Here is a 23,186-nt window from a genome sequence, read left to right on the forward strand (position 1 = left end):
GGTTAGGGTTAGGGTTAGGGTCAGGGTCAGGGTCAGGGTCAGGGTCAGGGTCAGGGTCAGGGTCAGGGTCAGGGTCAGGGTTAGGGTTAGGGTTAGGGTTAGGGTTAGGGTTCAGGCCTTTTGTTCATAGGGTCATTATGAGTCCTGCTCAACTCCAAGACAATCCAAAACAACAACATGTCAATCTATCTAATTGAGAGTCTTCCTCTCTTTCTCTGACCTTTCACCTCTCCATGTATGATGCCCTTTTCTTAGGACTGACCGCTTTGAAGCTTTTCCATCCCTGTCTCCAAGGAGCTTCCTGGTTGCAAATTCTTCAAGACATATTTGTTTATTCTTTTGTCAATCCATGGAATATTCAGTACTCTTCTCTAACGCCACGCCTCAAAGGTTTCAATTCTTCTGTCATACTTAATAATTGTCCAGCTTTCAGTTGCATAGGAGATAATTGAAAAGACCATGAGTAGGATTAAGCAAACATTAGTCTTTGAACTGACATCATTACTCTTTAGCACTTTGGAGAGGGTCTTAAACAGCAGATTTTCCCGCTGTAACTCATTTTTTTATTTCTTGACTGGTGGTACCAAAGATGTTCGTGGTGGTTCCAGGCAGGAGGAAATCATTGATTTTAATCTTTTCTCCATCTACCATGCTGTTGCCTATTGGCCGAGTGGTAAGGATTTTCTTTTCCTGATGTTGACATGTAATCTGTATTAAAGGTAGAGCCTTTGATCTTCTACAGCAAGTGTTTCAAGTCCTCCTTACTTTGATGAAGCAAGGTGTGTCATCTGCATAATACAGGTCGTTGGTGAGTCCTCCTTAGATCCTGAAACTACATTTTTCTTCATAAAGTCTAGCTTCAAGGATGATTTGCCCAAAATATAGAACGGATAAGTATGGAGAAAGAACACAGCCTTGACATACACCTTTCCTGATTTTAAACTATGCAGTGTTTCCTTGCTCTGTTCAGACACCAGCTTCTTGGTCCAGGAATGGCTTTCACATGAGCACAATAAAGTATTCTGAGATGCCCATTCTTCTCAATGTTAGCCATCATTTGTTATGATCCACTTAGTCCAATTCCTTTGCATAGTTAATAAATAAAACACAGCTATCCCTTTAACATTCTCTTTCTGTCAAGCTCTGTCTGACATCAGCAATGATATCCCAAAAGCTAGCTCGAATTACTGATAATTCTCTGCTGATGTACTGTTCTAGCTACTCTTAAATAATCTTCAGCATCAAAACAACGTATTGCGATGGGAAAGTCTGCGGTTAGGGACCTCTCTAAAGTACTCAAGAGCAACAGTGTCTCTCTGGAGACTAAGGTGCGCCTGATACAGGCCATGGTTTTTGCAATCACTTGTTATGCATCAGAGAGTTGGACAATGACTAGGGAGGATAGAAGGAGAATTGACGCCTTTGAGCTGTGGTGCTGGAGAAGAGTACTGAATGTACCATGGACTGCCAAGAAAACAAATAGATTCATCCTAGAGAGGGTTAAACCAGGCTGCTCCTTGGAGGCAAGGATTCTGGGGCTTCGCCTGATATACTTTGGACATGTTGTAAGGAGAGACAGGTCTTTGGAGAGGGACATCATGCTGGGCAAAGTGGAGGGACAGCGCAGCAGGGGAAGACCCTCTATGAGGTGGATTAATTAAATGACTGGGGTAATCGGGATGGGTGCGTCGGAGGCAATGAGGTTGGCACAGGACAGAGCAGGGTTTAGGGCTGTTGTACATAGGGTCGCTATGAGTTGCAAACAACTCGACGGCACATAACAACAACAACAACAATCATTTTGCTTGCATGTGATATTAATGATATTGTTGGGTAATTTCTACATTCCATCAGATCACATTTTTTGGGGGGGGGGGGGGGGGAATGGAAACAAATGGGGATCTCTTGCAGCCAGTCGCTGAGGTTGCTGTACCCCAGATTTCCCAGCACAGCCTGATGAGAGCATCCAGGGCAGCATCTGTTTGGTGGGATGATCAATTAGTATTCCTCACGGAAGGTGTGAATTCTGCTGTTGAGTCACTGACCCTAGAGGCAGCAGAGGAATAATCGTAATAGTTTCTTACTGGGTAGTTGTGAAGGTGCTTTTAACCCAAAGGCTGAGATTTTTCTGGCAGTTTGAATCCATCAACTGCTCCTCAGGAAAAAAAAAAAGTCCTTTTATTGTGATTTACAGCCTTGAAGACCCGGTGGAGTATCAGCTATGAGTCTGCCTGAACTGACGAGACAGCACAGGGGTGTGTGTGTGTGTGTGTGTGTGTGTGTGTGTGTGTGTGTGTGTGTGTGAGAGAGAGAGAGAGAGAGAGAGAGAGAGACCGAGAGAGTGAGAGACCAAGAGAGAAACACCAAGAGAGAGAGAGAGATATTTTTAGTGCTGATGAAATGGATGTAAGTAAAACAATGTGCATTCTTTCCTTAAGCAGTCAAATTCAACTAAAGGGGATTTTGCAAGCCCAGGACACTTTCGAACATGTAAATGTCTGTGGTCACTGATTTATACCCAGACTCTCTAGAACTATTGATGAAGAAGACAAGTGTCTGACCTGAACTTAGAGCTATGTCCACATGCTGTCTTTTTTGCTTCTAGTGCAATCCCGAGACACAGGCTATCTGGTCTGGACAGGCAGGCCTATCTGCTTTCCACATCAGAGCCCCCAGCTCACCCAAGTTCGTGGTGGTGGATTTGCTTTTGTTAGAGTATCCCTCCACTCTTGCACCTGCCCATCTTCTGACTTGGCAGCATCCTGCCTCCTGTAAGCTCCTTCCCCTGGGAAAGCCCTCTTTCTTGCCTTCTGCGTCTTCCAGTTGGTTGTTTAGCTGGAGAAAGATTCACCCAGAAATAAGGTTCTAATTTGCATATATCTGTGCTTGTCTATGTTGTTATTGTTGTTAGGTGCTATTGAGTTGTTACAACTCACACTGACCCTACGGACAACAGATGGGCACTGTCCTATCTTGCGCCATTCTCACAATCTCTGTCATGCTCAAGCCCAATATGACACTGTGTCAATTCATCTTGGAGGTCTTCCTCTCTTTCTCTGACCCTCTGCCTTTCCCAGCATGATGTCTTTTTCCAAGGTTGGTCCCTCCTGACAACATGTCCAAAGTGTGTGACATACTTTGACCCGTCTGCCTCTAAGGAGCACCCTGGCTGCCCTTCCTCCAGGACAGATTAGCTTCTTCTTTGGCTTATCCATAAAATACATAGTCTTCTATAAGGGCCAAGTGTGCATTTCAATTTCCCTCCCAGAAATATTTCTGCAGTGGGAGAAAAAAAACCCTGCACCCCATGGTTATGAAAAGATAACCTTAACATTTGAGTGTGTGTGTGTGTGTTTATTTAAAAAAAATTTTAGGTATTTGTCATGAAAATTTACACAGCAGTTTAGATCTCTAGTCAACAATCTCAACACAAATCATTCAGTGGCATTTGTTTCTTTTTTTTACGATGTAGGGACATTCTCACTTTTCCCATTCTGGTTGTTTTGCACTTATTAATCTAGTTTCCCTGTTTCCTTATCTTCTCATCTTCACACACACACACACGTGCGTGATTGTGTGCCATTTGGTTTCATGTAAGTAATTTTTTATTTTTCACTGGAGCATAGTTCTTTCCCAGGTGATATTCCCTATTTCTTGAGCTAGTTTGTCTTTGAGCTTTAAAGTATGTCTATTGAGTAGAGCAGGGGTTAGAAAGGTATCCTCTCAAGGCACCTCACCACATGCTGCGTTTGAGATGGGAAAGGTGGAAGACTGTGAGCACTACCCCCATACGTTAGGCAATGACTCAGTTTCCCTGGTGGAGGAGACAGAATGTGACTGTTAATTTGGAGGCCATAGAATGCCATAGCTGGAAGAACACCTCAAAAGACTCCCTGGGATCGCCTCCTCTCACAGATGAAGAGACAGTCATTAAGAAGGAGGGTATGAATTTCCTGAGCTTGCTCTAAGCAGATCTGAACTCCCATCCTTCGCCACCTCCTCCTGCAGCCCATCACACAGCTGCCAGTGAGCCTGCATGGAGTGTTCCCGAGTCTCCTAACTCCCAAGGCCTGTTTCCATGGGTCTCAGGATTTGTGGCTCTGTGGAAAGACGATTTCTTCCCGGCTTGTCAGCTCTGCCCTGCCATCACTGTCGACAATGACCGCTTTTCTTCCTCCCCCGCCTGCCTCGTCTGATCCTCTTTAATACTCTCAGAGCTTAAAACCAAGTCTCTGATTCTGCAGTCTGGAGAGAAAAGCTTCCACATCTTTCCATTGGTGAGACAAGCCCTGCAGTTTCGTCGCACCTCTAGCCATTAGAGAAAGAAAAAATTCAAATGAGGCACATGGTTGTAAACCTCCCCCATAGTTCCTTTTCCTCCGCCACTGTCTCTGGAGGGCTGAGGTTTTACTTCTGCTCCCTGCAACTTACATTTTCCTTGGCATTGCTCTTCTCTGCTTCCTTGTTAATGAAAGGAAGGCCACGAGGATGAGAATTTAGCAGACAGTTGAATCCTCTCTGAGCTAGCTCGTCTCATTTGAGGAAGGAGCCTGGTGGTGTGAAAGTCAAGTACTTGACCACTAACCAAGATATTGGTGATTCAAACCCACACAATGGCCTTTTAGAACAAAAAAAAAAAAAAAGAAAAGAAATCTAGAAATCTGCTCCTGTAAAGATTAAGCAAAGAAACCCCTACAGGACAGTTCTATTCTGTCACTTGGGATTGGGATCCATGGCGCTCACTGTTAAGACTCAGACACTTTGTTGTTGCTGTTGTTGTGTGCCATCAAGTCTCCTGCTACTCGTACTGATCCTATGCACAACAGCTCTGAACTGTGCTCTATCCTGAGCCAGCCTTATTTTCTCTGACACACCCACCCCCATTACCCCAGTCTCTGAGTCAATCCATCTCATCAAGGGTCTTCCTCTCTTGCGCTATTACTCAACCCCACCAAGCATGATGTCCCACTCTAAGGACTGGTCCCTCCTTGCAACATACCCAAAGTATGTCAGACAGAGCTTCAGAATCGTTGCCTCCAAGGAGCAGCCTTGTTTCATCCTTTCTAGTATGATCCTGTTTGTTCTCCTGGCAGTCCATGGTATATTCAACACTCTTCTCCAGCACCACAGCTCAAAGGCATCAATTCTCCTTCTATCATCCCTAGTCATTGTCCAGCTTTCTAATGCACAGCAAGTGATTGCAAAGATTATGACCTGGATCCAAGTGCACCTTAGTCTCCAGACTGTCATCATTGCTCTTCAGTACTTTGGAGCAGTCTCTGACAGGAGACATTCCCAGTATAATTTGTCTTTTAATTTCCTGGCTGCTGGTACCAAGAGTATTGATTGTGAAGCCAAGCAAACTAAAGTTGTTAACAGTCTCAATCCCTTCACCATTTATCATGATGCTGCCAATCGGTCCAGTGGTGAGAATCTTTGTTTTCTTGATATTGAGCTTCAATCCATATTGAAGGCTGCAGTCCTTGACCTTCTGCAGCAGCAAGTGCTTCAGGTCTTCCCAAGTTTCAGCAAGCAAGGTTGTGTCATCTGCATTCATGCTTTGTTATATATAAATGAGGTTGCTGGGTGCTGTCAAGTCTGTTTCAGCTCCTAGGGACCCCATGTGACAGAGCAGGACTGCCCCACAGGGCTTTCTCAGCTGTCATCTCAGTCGTCTGTACCCTAGTGCATAGGAAATTGTGCTCCTAACGCAAAGGCCACACCTCTCTGGCAGTTCAAATCCATCCGTAACTCGTGGGAGAGAAAAGAGCAGTTTCCTCCTGGGCGTGTTACAGATGTGGAAACGTGACCGAGGGACAGCTGAGGCGTATGACTTGACAGCTATGTTTAAGAATCGTTATGTATGCAGATTGCCAATTTTTTTCTTTTCTGGAGCCTCTGGGTAGATTTAAACCAACGACCTTTAGATTCACAGCCTCATGTTTAACTGTTTCACTACCTCAGTACATATAAATAAATTAAAACAGAAAGAAAAATGCCATGTTTATAAAAAAATGTCATGTATATTCATGATATTGAAAAATGTCATGTTCATTCGGTTTTGAGAAAATGAATCCATTTGTAAAATTATTTATACAATATGATCACTTTTGGGGGCTTAAAGCAAGTCTCTACAAGCTACAAGGCCTTTTTTTTGTAAGTAAAGTTTTATTGGAACGCAGCAGAGCTCATTCATATACATGCTGTCTATGACTTTCTTGCTACTATGGCAGAATTGAGGTGTTTCAACACAGGCCATCTGGCCCGCTAAGCCCAAAGTATTTACTGGCTTGTCTTTACCAAAGTTTGCCGACCTCTGCTTTAAAAATTGCATGTTTGTGCCTAAAAAATTTGAAAGGCTGTCCACCAATATGTTGGACGAGGAATTATATTATCATTGTACTTGTCTTCTTAAAATGTTTCTATATTGTTTGGTTCATAAGAAAGCATTATGTAATACATTTTGTGATAGAAACAAATCCTCAGTGTATTTCTTTGGGGAGACAAAGCTGTCATTTCTCTTTAGTTCATTTTTCCTCTCTTCTGCACTACCACTAAACTCTCCTGTCTCTTAATGGTCTGCTTTGTACCGATGCAAACCTCTCTAAATAGGCCACTGTTCACATTGTTCAGTGTTAAGGAAAAACACTTAGCAAACCAGCAAACTCGACTGTTTACTCACTTGGGCATACAGATGCTGCATGTCTTTATTTAGCTGCCTCTTGTAAGTTAGGAAGCAAAGGTTGTGGCTTTTATCTCCTTATTAAAAATAGATCCTTTTATGACAAGGGGCTGGTGCGGCCGTGACTCACCAGGCTGCAGTGCAAAAGCAAGTGTGTGATGCTAGGTCAGACCTCAGGAGCCCAGGCCCTGATCTGGTCCCCAGCCATCCCCATGACTCCCTGGTTTCTTGTCATTTCAGGAAGCTGGACGCTTTCATCTACGACGCGGCCGTCTTGAACTACAAGGCCGGGAGGGATGAAGGCTGCAAGCTGGTGACCATCGGGAGCGGGTACATCTTTGCCACCACTGGTTATGGAATCGCCCTCCAAAAGGGCTCCCCTTGGAAGAGGCAGATTGACCTGGCCCTGCTGCAGTTTGTGGGTGATGGTAAGATCCTAGATGACGCCAGCTTTCTTTGGGGCCCACGACTCTCTTTCTCACTGTGATTTCTAGATGGCTCCTAAGGGGTCTTTCTATGATGGCTTACTCACTGGAAGTGTGTATGAACTGAGTGTCTTAATACATGATGTCATGGTCCTTTAGATAGCTTATGATGGGAACCAAATCTGGATGACTTCAATTTTATAAAAAGAGTAAATGGAGTTTTAGAGGGAAAACAAGACAGTCTATCCTGGGCCTTTTCTTTTTCTTTTTTTTATTGTATTTCCAACAAAAGTTTATAGAAAAGTTAGATCTCCATCCATATCCTGGACCTATAAAGCAAGGATTCTAGAGACTAGTTCCTCTCTCCAGAGCAGTGGTTCTTAATAAAGGATGAGGGAGATGATGGTCCCTAGAAGACATTTGAGAGTGTTTAGAGACATTGTGGGCATATTTTTATGAGGAACCAATCCTTAGAGAGAGGCATCATTCTGAGACAGGCCAGTGAAAGAGAGAAAGACCCTCAATGAGATGAAGTGACACAGATGCAAGGACAGTGGGCTTGAGCAATGACGGAGAGCAAGTGTGTGGCTCAGGATAGGGAGGACAGTGTTCAAATCTATTGTTCTGTGAGTCACAGTTGACTTGAAGGCATCTAACAACAGACATTTTTGATCTGGTGGACAGACATCAGAGAGGCTTATAAACACGCTACAAGGCACAGAACACTCCTCTTAACCCCTCAATAAAGAATTATCTAGTCCCAAAACATCAACCACGCTGTGCTGAAAAACCTTGTCCTGGAGCGATAGCATTGTATAACTAGGTTACCCTAAGTTCTGATCTCTCTTCTCTACGTTGTTGTTGTTGCGTACAATTGAGTCGTAACTGACCCATAGCCAGCCCTCCAGAGGCTTTTCAAAATCAGTTAATCACATGGGAGGAGATGGCCCATCTTTCTTCCGTGGAGCAGCTGGTGGATTCACACTGCATGCCTTCAGGATTGCAGCACAGTTTCTTACCTCTAGGCCACCAGAGCGCCCTCATCTCTGCATTCTGCAAAATAAATTACACAAGAGGGATCGCAGGTACTTTGGGCCAAGCTCCCCTTCCTCGATCCGTAAGGCTCTGGACGGACCTTGGGCCCTCGAATAGCTGGAGTCCCATGATGCTGGCATGACAGTGCCAGTTATTTCCTGTGAAGGAACGCGACAGAGGCCAAACCTAGAATATAAAGAATGAGCGCACACCCCCTGGGATTACATGGCACGTTCCCCTTGATGTCCTGCATGCAAACAAACCACAGGGCCTGCCTTTGCAGAGCTTACAGTCTACTGGAATCATGACATTTATGGACCATGTCAATTAATTGATAGGAACACTGGTGTCGCAGTGGCTAAATCATTCATCTTAACAAAATGATCCACCATTTGAATGCACCTCCTACCTACCCTACAGAAGAAAGATGTGGCAACCTGCTTCTCTAAAGGTTACAGACTTGGAAGCTTACGGGCGGTTCCACGCTACCGTCAAGGGTCACTGTGAGTCACAGCAGAGCATGACAGTGAGATCTGGGGCTCTACGTGCTCACGGGGCCAACTGTTTCTCCACATTCCCTTCCCTGTCTATCCTACTGGACTTCATGGCTGGAGTTTCTGGATATGATTTTTAAGTCCTTCAGTAAGATTTTAGGGCCTGGTCTTTAATATAATAACCTCAAAAGAGCAAAAGCAACGTTCACTAACAGTGGAAGGTTAACACCCAACACGTGAATGAGTGGGAATAGGATATGAACGTTTAGGGCAGAGGGCTGAAGCTGGATGGAGGTCCCATTCAGAAATGGTTCCAGACTATGTCCTGTTTATTAGAGTTGACGGAGAGACATCTAGCTCCGATCAGATTGCATACAGTATCCAAATGGACAGAAGCAAGTGCACAGAGCCGGCACACGAGGTTGATGTGAGTCTAAACAGAGCGCTTAGGATTTCTCCTGAAGAACATCTTCAAAAAAAAAAGAAAAAAGAAAGAAAGAAAAGAAAAAAACAACAAATAAACAAAAAAAAATATTTTAAAAAGAACATCTTCTGCAGCCCCCATGACCATATCCTTGGTTCTTCTAAAAGCTGGATACACTAAGGCTAGAGTGTAAAAAGCCTCCAGAATTCCCTGCAAATTTATCTCTTCCATCCATTCCCATGTTTAAACCCTGAATTCTCATGGTGACACCAAGAACACAAAATGTGTTTTATATTTAACTCTGAAATAAGAACATCTGACTCTTTGACTTCCCTGTAGGGTATTTGTACCTTCCTCAGATCCCTGGCCATGTTCTGGGCTGTGTACTAGTGATGGGGGACCTTGCTGGGCAGCTATTGCTGTGAACTCTGACAGGCAAACAGCAGTGATCATTGGCTTTGCTCTGCAGAGGACAGCTTGATTGAAATGGCTCAGATTGGACAGTGCTGGCTCTACTCTCTGCTCCAGGATCGCAGGCTGCAGGAGCAGCAGCTATGAGGGGAGGCCTTTGATTGGTCCTGTCAGAGGCAGAGAAAGACACACCTAGCCGCACAGGCGCATCTCAAAGGTCTGCTGTATCATGCCTCCTGCTAACAGTCCTCTGTCTACAGCAGGTCTGGGGGACAACTCCAGAGCCAAAGGATGGGGAAGTATATTCTGCCTTCAGAATTATTTTGACTTTCAGAATTACAAGGCAAGGAGATTGAATACAGAGAATGGTGAAGATTTGGGTCATTTCTATCTGCTGTTGTTAGCTGCTGTTGGATTGGCCCTGGTGTGACCCTCTGCACAGTGTAATTGGATCGCTATGGATTAAACCTTGGAGTTTTCATTAACTGATTTTTGGAAGTAGATACCAAGACATTTCTTCCTAGTCTTAGTCCTAGTGTCAGGAAACTCTGCTGAGACCAGTTCAGCATCTTAGCAACACATTAGGCTTCACTGACAGATGGGTGGTAGCTATGCATGAGATCCATGGACCAGAAATCAAAGCTGAGTCTTCTACATGAAAATGAGATTTCTATGCCTCAATTGCCCCTACCCTCTTTGTTCTGTCTACTACCAGGTCAAAGGCAAGTTGCTGTTGAATTAGTTCTCTTGTCATGAGCTCGTGTGCATTAGTGTCAAACTGTGCCCCCTAAAGTCTTCAGTGGCTTTTTTTCCAGAAGTAAATTCCCCAGCCTTTCTTCTGAGATACCTCTGAGTGGACTGGAACTTTCAACCTTTGCATTAGTAGCTCAGCAAGTTAACCACATGCATCACCCAGGGATTCCAGTGCTATACACTAAGCGTTTCTGTATTGGCAAATAGGAGCTTTATTTCGGTAAATAAACAGCACAAAAACCCAGATATAACAGAGGGTTGAATTAGTAAATGCATGCAAGAATGAATGGTGTTGGTACAGACTCCATTTGACAGGAAATGTTTATCTATGAAAGGTAGCTGTCAAATAAGAGGTCTAACCCACACCCTACCTACCATTGCTGTCACTCCCTCAATATCTATTATGAAGCAGTTGACATATTTCAGGAACGACATATGCCAATCAGCCTACTGGGTGCATGGAATGTGTTCTCTAATTCAATCTTCACACCAACCCTACTGGGTTAAATATATTGATTATCCCCATTTTACAGTGGCAGAAACTTAACACAGAGAGGATGTATATGTTTACTTGTTGTTGTCATGTGCTGTCGAATCGCCAGCGACTCATAGCGACCCTATGTACAACAGCTAAACCCTGCTCTATTCTGTGCCAATCTCACTGTCTCTGACACATCTGTCTCCATTACCCCAGTCACTGAGTCAATCCACCTCATAGAGGGTCTTCCTCTCCTGCGCTGTCCCTCCACCCTCCCAAGCATGATGTCTTTTTCCAAGGACTGGTCCCTCCTTGCAACATGTCCAAAGTATGTCAGACAAAGCTTCAGAATTCTTGCCTCCAAAGAGCAGATCGGTTTAACCTTCTCCAGGATGAATCTGTTCATTTTCTTAGCAGTCCATGGTACACTCAATACTCTTCTTAGGCACCACAGCTCAAAGGCATCAATTCTCCTTCTATCCTCTCTAGTCATTGTCCAGCTCTCTGGTGCATAACAAGTGATTGCAAAGACCATGTCCTGTACCGGGTGCACCTTAGTCTCGAGAGTGACACCATTGCTCTTCAGTACTTTGGAGAGGTCTCTAACAGCGGACTTTCCCATCGCAATACATCTTTTAATTTCCTGGCTGCTGGTGCCAAGAGTGTTGGCTGCGGAGCCAAGCCTCTCGTTCAGGAGCTTTACTCAGCAAAAGAAGTCAAATTAGGCAAAACTCCTTTTACATTTGACTCTCTGAGATGCCTCTGAAAGCCAATTTATTAGATGCTTGAAATTCATAGATCCTTTAGAAATGGTTAATTTATGTATATCTGGACCACTATCCTGTTATGTTTTCTCCTTCATAAATACTTCTATAAAGGAGTAATCTTTCCTGTTGTTGTTGATTGCTGTCAAGTCAAGCATGACTCACAGCAACCCTATGTATAAAATGCCTGATGCCTTTCTGTAACTATTGTCACTCTCAATTTATTCCTCTCTGAGTGTATATAATGATTACCAAAAAAGCTGGTTTTATTTGAGAATGAAACGGATACTACATGTAAATAGCCTAACAAAGTGCCTAGAAATGTAGAAATCACTTAATAAATGTTAGCTGTCACTATCACAATTGCCACAATTACCACCACCACTGGCATCATCACCATCATTGTCACCATCATCACTAACGTCATTGTAGTCAGTGCATTATTATTGTCATCATCATCATCACCTTTGTGATGTCATCACCATCATCATCACCCACCGTTCCCATCATCATCACTATCATGGCCGTCACCACTATCAAAGTCTTCACTATCAGTGTCATCATCACCCTCCCCACAACCACCACCATCTTCACCATCACCACCATCATCATCACCATCATCAATAGATAATTTTTATTGTGATCGCCGCCATCATGGTTGTCTCCATCAACACTACCATCATCACTATCATTCGCACATCATCACCACCATTGTGATGTCATCACCATCATGTCATCACCATTGTGATGTCATCACCATCATCGCCATTGTGATGTCATCACCATTATCATCACCACTGTGATGTCATCACCATCATCTCATCACCATTGTGATGTCATCACCATCATCGCCATTGTGATGTCATCACCATTATCATCACCACTGTGATGTCATCACCATCATGTCATCACCATTGTGATGTCATCATCAGCATCATCGCCATTGTGATGTCATCACCACCATCATCACCACTCTGATGTCATCACCATCATCATAAACACCACTGTGATGTCATCATCATCACCACTGTGATGTCATCATCATCATCATAAACACCACTGTGATGTCATCATCACCACTGTGATGTCATCATCACCACCACTGTGATGTCATCACCATCATCATAAACACCACTGTGATGTCATCACCATCATCATCACCATTGTGATTACCATCATCATCACCTACCATTATCATCATCATCATCGCTATCATTAGCACGTCATCATCACTATCATGGCCATCACCACCATCAAAGCCTTCACTGTCATTACCGTCATCGCCCTCCTCACCAACACCACCACCATCATCATCATCATCATCACTGTCATCAATACATTATTATTATTGTGAACACTGTCATCATGGTTGTCACCATCAACACTACCATCGTCACTATCATGAGCACAACATGGTCATCACCACCATCACTGCCTTCACTATCGTTATCATCACCACCATCACCGTCACCATCATGACCATTATCACTGCCTTCACCACAATTTTTATCATCACCATCACCTATTGTTCATGGGATCGCTGTGAGTCATGACTTGATGGCTTATAACAACAACAACATCATCATCATCATCATCATTACAGTTAGTGTCGGTGAGCAATGTTAGTATTCACCAGCTCATTCATAACGCGGCCCACTAAGTATCATGCAAGTGACCGTTGGGGCCCTGAACAATACACTGCTCCTTTGTTGACAAACGGAGGAAATAAAGACCAAAAGCATCCATATTGGCCAGAGGTTTGTCCCTGAACTGACAGAGCATTTAGCTTTTGTAGACATTTTCTGTCCTGACTCAGTGCTTTTCTGGCCATACTGTCAGAGTTTGGAAATGGGTCTTCTCAGCTTCATCTTCAGAGACCAGCTGGAGGCAAAGTCATGGGAAAAAAGATGACGTCGTTCCAGGGGGCGTCTGAAGATAATCTCCCCGGAAAGCCGGGTCCAATTCTGAGTGTCTCTCTAGGAGTAAATACATGAATTAACGCAGCTGCATAAATATTTCGCTTATCTTATGCCGTTTCAGCAGGATTAATTATGCTCTAAAATTAGACCTGTTAAAGAGCAAAGTACCGAGCAGTACCTAATTATCATTCATCCTCTAGAATGGAGTGTTTATCTCTTGTTATAGAGTAGCTTTGGTGGATGATTACGAATCTAATGAGTGTCAGACGTATATAAAAAAATTCTCTAATGAGCTGTGTAACTATAACTTTGAGAGGAGCGTTTGGTTATTGGGAGAACCTCTTACGTGAAGCCCACCAGGCATTTCCATTAAAAAAAAAAGCTATTGATTTGCCTTAATAAGTTATACAAGCTTCCAATATCACCTTGCCACCTTTTTCTTGTGTAATTGTGCCTTTTCTAGAATACTGGACACACTCAGTAACTCTTTAGCAATCAGTTGTTTAGTAACACTCTTAAGTAGTTTCACTATTGATTATTGCCATTTATACCAACACTTATTGAGAAATAGATGCCTCTCTAAACATTGATATTCCTAGAAGGGGATGTCATAACCCTTTTCTATTTTCCTTCAAGGAATTTAGAATCAAGCAGTTTGGCAATGTATACACACAAAATAAATAATCTTAAAACTGACAAAAGTAACTAAATGATGTTTTACTACCATTTTTGACTGTTCTGATCAAAGAGTCTATGAAAGAATTCTAATCCAAAAGAGGGGGAAATGCAGAACAAAATCTCAATAGAATCACTTTTTTTGAAGCCATAGAGGCTGGATAAATTCATGAATCTCTTGGTCTTAGATTACCTTAAACCAAAAACTTAAGCCAAAACTACTCTCTGAAGTCTTCTTTGAACTGACTATGAAAAATAGTTTATTTAAATTAGTAAAATACCTCTGCTTTATCCATTTTGCTCTCTTAAACAGTTATCTATGGTAGATAAAATTGACATTGACAACACAAACCACTGGATGAGAAACCGGGGAGGCAGTGAGTTGAATGGTAGCGAAGTGATGTGTAAGAATGAAATCACCACTTGAAGATATAACCAGTGTCACTGTACATGTAGAAATTGTTGAAGTGATGAACCTTGGACTCTGTTTGCTTTTACCAATATAAAAAATTAAATAAGAAATATATTTTTGAAATATAAATATGTTTATCACAAATCATGACCATCAAGTTGGAATTGATTCATAGCTCACCTTCCATTGTGTTTCCGAAGCTCTTGTGTAAATCACACAGGAGATTGGCCAGCTTTCTCCTGAGGAGCCACTGGCGAATTAGAACTGCCAGAAGGGCTCAGCCCTTGGGGTAGCAGGGCAGCTCTCTGTGGGCTAAGTCACCCGAGTCTCCTATTTATAACAAGTGCTAGCTAAGTACATGACTGTGTATTTGTATTTATATTTACGTCTTTAGCAGACAAGAGAACAGTCAAAGATAAATATGAGAAATTATAGTAGGGGATATTTTTTTAATGAAAGGACATGTGTTACAAAGAAATGAAGCATATTGATACAAGCTCCTCCCATGTAATTTTCAGCCCCTGAAACCTGTTGGAGGCTTAGCTGTAAGTCACTTCCTGCTCAGTGGCAAGCTTGCCCTATACTTCAATCACAGATTGTGGTGTTGGTAAAAATGATGGACTATATCACGGGCTGTGCAAAGAACAAATATCTACTGAAGGAAGTGCCACCGGAGTGTGGCTCAGAAGCAAGGATGGTGAAACTTGGTCTTGCTTACTTTGGGTATACTCTCAGGGGGAATCTTCGAGACCTTGGAGAGTGGAATTCTGCTGGGAAAGGTGGAGAGACAAAGAAAGAGAGGAAGACTCTCAACAAGAAGGACTGAAACAGTGCCTACCAGAGCAGGCTTGAGCATGACCGAGACAGTGAGGATTGATACAATATTGTGAAGAATTTGGTGGTTGTTGTGTCAGAACTGACCCATGGCTGACCCTCCCGTTGGTTTTCAGAGACATTTAAACATATGGGAGGAGATTGCCCATTCTTTTTATTATTATTATTGTTGTTGTTGTTGTTGTTGTTGTTGTTGTTAATTTTAATGAAAGCTTACAAAGACTCTGGATTTCCATTCATTCACTGTTACACTTTTCTCCCTGCCCAACCTCCCCCCAGTTCATTCCTCTCTTTGAAAAGTAAAAGAAAAAGTCTTTGTTTTTATACAATCCCTCCCCCCAAGTCTACTCCACTATGCAGCCTTTATTCTGGACTCCTGTCACGACAATAATACATAATCATATATCCTTTTTAAACACTTCTCTCCCTCATCTCTTTCAATGTACTATACATAATTTATCCCATCTTTCTCAGTCTCCCCCAACACCGATGTCAGTCCCATTTTACAACAGTGACACTATGCAGTATTTGTCCTTTTGTGACTGAGATATTTCCCTCAGAGATTGCCCATTCTTTTTCCACAGAGCATCTGGTGGATTCAAACCATGTGCCATTGTGATTGCAGTGCAGCTTTTTGCCTCTAGGCCACCAGTGCTTCCTAATATAATAATAGTGCTACTGAAAAGAAAAATGTATGCCTTTAAACTGTGGTGTTGGAAAAGAGTACTGAATATCCCATGGACTGGAAAACAAACAGATATGTCTTGGAGAAGGTGCAGCTAGAGTGCTCCTTGGAGGCGAAGATGGTGAAGCTTTGACTCACATACTTTGGGCATGTTGCTAAGGCTATTTCTTGGAAAAGGATGTCATGCTTGGGAAGACGGTGTAAGGGAGGATGACCCTCACCCAGGTGGATTGAAACAGTGACTAACTACAGCAATAGGCTTGAGCATGCCAGAGATAGTGAAGTTGACACAAAATAGCACAGGATTCAGATCTGCTGTTCATAGGGTCACTGTGAGTCGTATTCAACTCGACAGCACCTAACCACGACAGTAGCAACAGTGGTGAGTTTGAATCACAACCTTTCAGTTAATAGTCAAGTGCTTTACCATTTGCAACACCCACGGACTCTTATGAGTAATATACATGATACTGGACAGTGACTAAGGATGATAAAAGAAGACTTGATGCCTTTGAGTTGTGGTGTTGGAGGAGAGTATTGAATATACCATGGACTACTAAAAGAAAAAACTGGTTCATGGTGAAACCAGACCGTTCCTTGGAAGCAAGGATTCTGAGGCTTCATCTGATGTACTTTGGGCATGTTACAAGAAGGGACCAGTCCTTAGAGGGGGACATCATGCTCGGAAGGGTGGAGGGACAGCACAAGAGAGGAAGATCCTGGAGGAGATGGATTAATTTAGTCACTGGAGTAATGGGGGTAGATGTGTCAGAGACAATGAAGTTGGCTGAAGATAGAGCGGGATTCAGGGCTGTTGTACATAGGATCGCTATGAGTCACAAGTGACTCAAGGGCACATAACAACAATATTGATAAGGTGATCAAGCCATCCCATTTGTCTAGATCTCTGTTTTAAAACAAGTTTAAACGGATTAGTGACCCTGGTTAAATAGAGTGTGGGCATATATGAGAGATAAAATTTATGAAATTCTGGAAAGCTCGGTTCATGTATCTCCCATATACATAATTGAAGCTTATAGGTATGTTGATTAAAAAGCTTTCTTGTAAAACCTCACCAACTCATTAGCTGATTGGAAGGGACCACACTGCTCTGCTGTGGTGTTAATGAGGACCTTTGCTATAGTTGACAAGAAAGCTCAGAAAATCACCAACCCAGATAATGATACTCACACATCTTGAAATTTAGCAGAGGGGAATTCATGCAGGGACCCACTTCCTGGCCTCTCAGTCAGTGGCCTTGGTATTCTGACCTTACGTGCTGGGCACCCTTCCACCGAGAGGTACCGAGTGATAGTTGAAGGTGCAGACTCCATGCTGCTAGCCAGAGCAGGGAGTGATTGTGTAGTTAGTTGCATAAGTTCTCTGTGTATCTAGTTAGGATTCACATACATTATTCAGGATTTGCTCTGTTCTAGCATCCCAGCTTGCTGTCTGGGCCAAAGTCTGAATGGTGGTAGACTTAGCAAGCATGGGAAGTAGGTAAGCATGGATAAACCCATATTTACTTAGTCCTCCAACTCTGTTGTTATTTGGTTGTTGTTGTATATTGGCAAATAGGAACTAACCCATAGTTGATCTTCTAGTGGGTTTTCAGAGGCAGTGATTTGCATGGAAGAAGATGGCCCATCTTTCTCCCGTGAAGCAACTGGTGGATTCAAACCACTAACCTTTCTGTTGGTAGCACAGTTCCTACCAGTAAGCCACCAGAGCTCCCTCCATCCCTGTTGGAGACTGTCAATTTAAAAAGAGACTTTGGCTCTGTGGCTATAGGGTTAGGGAAAATATGCCAGCCCTTCCTAGAAGCAGAATCTTTGATGTGTTAAAAAATGTGCAACTGTACCCAATGGAATACTATGCAGCACTTAGGAGCAGTGATTTTGAAAAATACTACATAACTTTGGAGAGACTAGAGAGCATTATGCTGAGTGAACTAACTCAGTTTCATAAGGACAAATACTGCATATGACCTTTATTGAAAAATAGAAGGATAACTAGTAAAACACATATGAGGACCCAAAGGGGGAAGGGGTGGGAGCAGAAAGGTGAGAATGGGTAAGGGTTGCACAGATTGGTGGGTGGAAGGAGGGGATGAGGAATATGGGAGGGATCCAACAAGGACTTGAAAAAATTGGGTAATGATGGACAGGGTCCAATCGTGATTGATTTTACGAAACAAATGCATGGGAATGATTGTATGAAACACAATATGAATGAAGAATAGAGTGAAGCAACAATGTGTACAAACTTTGTGAGTAAACCAATATAAGACTTTTTTTAATAGTGAAACTGTTTACTATAGGTGAGTAAATAAGCACACCTGAAATCAGTTGCGTTGGCAGACTTACGGCTAAAATTCAGATGTCCTGCCTCCGAGACCAAGAATAAGGAGGCCTAATAACACAGTGGTTGAGGGCTAGACTTATAACTAGCAGTTAGAACCCACCAGCTGCTCTAGAGAAGAACATATGGCAATGTGTAAAGATTACATCCCTAGGGACCTAACGGGGCAGTGTTGCTCTGCTTTATAGTGTTGTGTGTTGAGATTGACTTGAGGGCAATGGATTCCTAGTTTCGACCAATTGCTTCACTACGTGTTCATCAGTTTGTTGTACTCTGATGGCTTTTCCTATGTGGCTCTTTTCCTAGGATGCTAGGAGCTACACCACAGGTATTTCAAATACTATCAGGGCCACCCATTGTGGACAGATCCTAGCAGAGGTTCCAGGCTAAGAAAGACTAGGAGGAAAGGCTTAGCAATGACCTCATGCAGTTTTGCCAGTGAAAACTCTACAGACCACATGCCCCAGCTACACCATTGCTAGGAATATGCCCAAGTAAATTAGTACTGAAACATGAATGGAGATATGTACACCTATGTTCATAGCAGTGTTATTCAAGATAGCAAGAAAATGGAAACAGCCCAAATAGCCATCAATAAATGAATTGATTGAGAAATTGTGGTCCATTCACACAATGGAATACTATGCGGCACTAAGGAACAACAATTTCATAAAATACTATATAACATGGGAGAGTCTCGAGAACATTATGCTGAGTGAACTAACTCAGTCTCACAAGGACAAATACCGCATAAGACCGTTATTATAAAAATAGAAGGAAGACAAGCAATATTTGTATAAATGTCCTGAAGGGAAAAGGGGAAGCCTGGGAATCCCTAGGACAGAGAATTTAGTGGGCGGATGGGAGGATGAAGGAATAGGAAAGAACTAGTGAGTACCTGGGAATATGGGGTAATAATAGGCTAGAGCAATGGTAGTTAATTATATAAAGAGTATATGAATGATTGTATGAAACACAATGTAAATGAAAGATTGTATTAAACGCAATGTACATGAATGACACACAATATAATTGAGTGCAAATGTCTCTAAAACATATGCAAACCAATAAAAAAATTTTAAAAAATATCCCCACGGATCACAATAGATAGAATTGGCTGGAGCATCCTGAGGGTTGGAAGGCACTCAGGAGACACAGTGGCTCTAACTACAGACTCGTGTATATACACGAACGATGATGATGAAGATGACACAGGACCAGGCAGCCTGTCTTCTGCTGCATAACCAAGAACCAGGGTCACCTTGAGGACAACAGCAGACCAGAAACTCATTGCTGTTGAGTCAGAGCTGACCCTCCATTGAGTTTCCAAGGCTGCAAATTGCACGGGATGAGAGTGCCCGTCTTTCTCTGCCAAAGCCTCTGGTGGATTCGAACCAGCAGACAAACACGGCCTCTGGGTTAGCAGCAGCACAGCTCCCCATGGACTACTCTGCCAGCGCCCCTTCAAACCAAGCCAATGTATATTAAAATAGATCAAGGGAAAGTTAACATTTCTATGGTCCTTCATCTTGTTACTTTGAAGGAACACTTGACTTGACCATCTCTGATAAGAGCAAGGGATGAATTTCTTGTTTTTCAAAGCAGCGTAGTACTCCGTTGTGTAACTATACCACAGCTTCTCAATCCATTCATTTGTTGATGGGCATTTAGGTTGTTTTTAACTCTTTGTTATTGTAAACAAAGCCGTGATAAACAAGGGAGTGCATATATCTGCTTGAGTGGCAGTTATGGTTTCATTAGGGTATATTCCCAGCAGTGGAGTTGCTGAGTCAAACGGTATTTCTATTTGCAACTTTTTGAGAAAGCGCCATACCACCTTCCACAGTGGTTGCACCATTTTGTACTTCCACCAACAGTGAATCAGGGTTCCAGTTTCCCCATAACCTCACCAGTATTTAGGTGACTCTGGAGGACATTATGCTGAGTGAAATATCTCAGTCACAAAAGGACAAATATGCATAAATATAATACTATTATAGAACAAGACTGACTTTGGGGTTGGGGGGAGACTGAGCATTGAAACAGATGAGGGAGACAACTGTTTAAAAGGGATATATGATTAGATATTATTGCCATGACAGGAGTCCAGAATGAAGGCTGAACAGTGGAGTGGACCTGGGGGGAGAGGATTATATAACAATGAAAGAATTTTCCTTTTCGTTTACAAAGAGAAGAGTGAACGGGGGCGGGGGGCAGTGAGAAAAGGACAAGAATGAATGAATGGAAATCCAAAGTCTCTGTAAATTTTCATTAAAATTAAAAATAACCAGGGAAAAACAAAGAGCAAGGGGCGAGGGGTGCAGTATGATCCCTGCAGGCATGCTGATCTGAGGCCCAATCCAAGGCATGAATGTCTTCAGGACTGTGATTGGTAGTTCGCCAGGTGCTGCCTCTCCTCCCCATCCTTATGTGCAATAACGCTAGGACAGGAGACATTACATGAGTACAGGAATACATGCTCTATTCATCTCAGGTAGACCACACTGATGGAGGGACAACAGGCAAGGATCACACCAAGATGCCCTCGAGGGCACACTGTGCGCTGTTGCTGTTGGGTGCCGTCTAGTTGAGTCCAAGTCACAGTGACCCCATATGGCAGAGTAGAGTCCCATACAGTTTCCAAGGCTATATATGCTCTTTAGGAAAGCAGGCTGATGCAACTTTCTCCTGCAGAATGGCTGGTGAATTCAAACTGCTGATCTTTTGGTTAGCAGCCAAATGCTTTAACTACTACACAACCAGAGACACCCGAGGAGGAGAATTCGAAAACTCACTGAAAAAGCTTTCATGGCGGCAGAGTTGGAATCAGCTCGTAGCTGACCTTCCAGCAGCTTTACAGAGTTTATAAATCACATGGAAAGAAATTTCCCATCTTCCTCCCTTGGTGCAGCAGGTAGATTCGAACCACCTACCTTGGGATTGACAGAGCAACTCCCTACCTACCGACTTGGCTATGCAAGATTCTTGAGGAGAAGACTTCGAAGAAGGGGGAAAGAAATGAGAGATGATAAAAGGTTAAAGAAGAATAGAGTTGAAAGGAAGCAGGATAGAGGAAGAGAGAAAAGGGGCAAAAGAAGGAAGGGAGAAGTGAAGGAGGCTGAGAGAAGGAGGCGTGGAAGCAGAGAGATTCAGAGGAGAAAGACTCAATGATTTGATGGTTCCTGCTGGCGATGTGCAGCTGGGTGTGCACAGATCAGGCTGCACTGGTTAAGCTGAACAATTAGCCACAGTGTTCGTGAAACAGTCCCATCCAGGCTCCATCCTGGCTCCAGGGTGATGGCGCAAGGCACAGACCATCGTCTGACTCACTCCTGCCATAGAGATGCCTAATCTGTCTCCTGCTGGCTTCCCTGCCCATGGTTCTTCGTGACATAGGCCCCTGTGTCCTCAGATGACTCAGCAACACTTTATTGCAAGCAGAAGTCTCGGCCTATTTAAAGAGAAATGCCAGAGCAGGCATGGGGACTTGGGGGAGAGAAAGGACTGATGATATGGGAACCCTCTTTGAGGGATGCGGGCAGATTTCTCTCCAAACGCAAGTGCTTCAACAGCTGCCATTATTGTTATTATTCTCATAGACATCCCCAAGCATAGGGAATTGGGGTCACTGATTGAGCCCATCTTTGCATGGGTTAATCTTATTTTACCCTCACTGTGCCTGTATAGCATGGGCTGCATGGTGCCCATGGTTAGGCACAAAGCTGCTTACTAAAATATTGGTGGTTCAAGGCCACGTAGAAATACCTCAGAACAATGGTATCTGGTAACCTATTTCCAAAAATCTCAGCCATTGAAAACAGTGTGGGGCACAGTTCCACTCTGATACATGTGATGTGAACTTGAGTAGGAATTGACTCCATGGCAACTGATTTTATAATTGATCCTAGTTTCCAGGTGAGGAAACTGAGTCACAGGGAGGTTAAGTCGTGTTCCCAGGTAAGTGGCAGATCCAGGACTGAAGAGCCTACTTTGCTTATTACGTTTCCTTTGTCACTAGCTCCTGCTTTATCTTCTGTGATCCTCCTAGACATCTTAGGGCATCACTGGGACTCTTGCCCTTCAGACCTTGGTTCCGGGGCCTCTTTATCTGTACCTGGTGGAACAGCATCAATCCACTACAGAAGACAATCCAGGGAGGAGTAACTGGGCTGAGAAAGTGGCCTCTGTGGCCTTGTTCACCGGCCTCAGGGCCCAGCACCAGGGGAACAGGCTGAGCCTAATTTTCGAGATCATTCAACCCTGGCAGTTGGGGGAGAACTCTGGACCCAGAAGCACGAGATGAGAAGGAATGCAACAAGAACAGAATGTAATTAAGAGAAGTCAGATGTTTGGCCTCGATACAGGCTCTGGGAGCAGCCCCTCCAGTCTGTAAAGGGCCATCATGGTTGCTGGAATTGCTCACTCCCTGCAAAGCTCCCTGGTACTCACATAATCCCCAGCATTTCAGGAAGTGATTGTTCCTCCACAAACGGGTTTAAATCAAATTGAGACTTCAAAGGCTGGAGCCACAGATTAGGCTGAGTGAGCTCCTGCACTAATGATGGACTTTCTAATCAAGTAGTTGAGGATGGCCTGCTAATTTCCACAGCCCACCAGCTCATTCACGCATTTGTTCATTTCTCCCTCCTAGTCTTTTCATTCAACAAAGAGTGGCTGAACAGCTTCAGAGCACCAGGTGGTGAGATGTAAAAATGATTAAACTCTTTTCTTCTATTTCCCTTAACTGTCAGCTGACTCGAGATGATGCTTCTGACATGTCTCTGTCCATCAGAATTACGTGGGGAGCCTGTGGACAAAAAGAGACCTAATTTCC

The 23,186-nt window shown here is 43.3% G+C and overlaps 1 protein-coding gene across 1 annotated transcript in view; it reads left to right on the forward strand.

Annotated features, from left to right (window-relative positions):
- The window catches only part of GRIN2A (glutamate receptor, ionotropic, N-methyl D-aspartate 2A), a 547,317-nt gene that overhangs the window by 496,640 nt on the left and 27,491 nt on the right, over positions 1-23,186 (forward strand). The window contains exon 12 of the mRNA XM_006895214.1: positions 6,923-7,110. Within this exon, the coding sequence (XP_006895276.1) occupies positions 6,923-7,110 (188 nt within the window). The remainder of the gene's footprint in view (positions 1-6,922; positions 7,111-23,186) is intronic.

The sequence above is a fragment of the Elephantulus edwardii genome, unplaced genomic scaffold (genome assembly GCF_000299155.1).
Source record: "Elephantulus edwardii isolate Elephantulus edwardi_28Jun2011 unplaced genomic scaffold, EleEdw1.0 scaffold00162, whole genome shotgun sequence".
NCBI classification, from domain to species: Eukaryota; Metazoa; Chordata; class Mammalia; order Macroscelidea; family Macroscelididae; genus Elephantulus; species Elephantulus edwardii.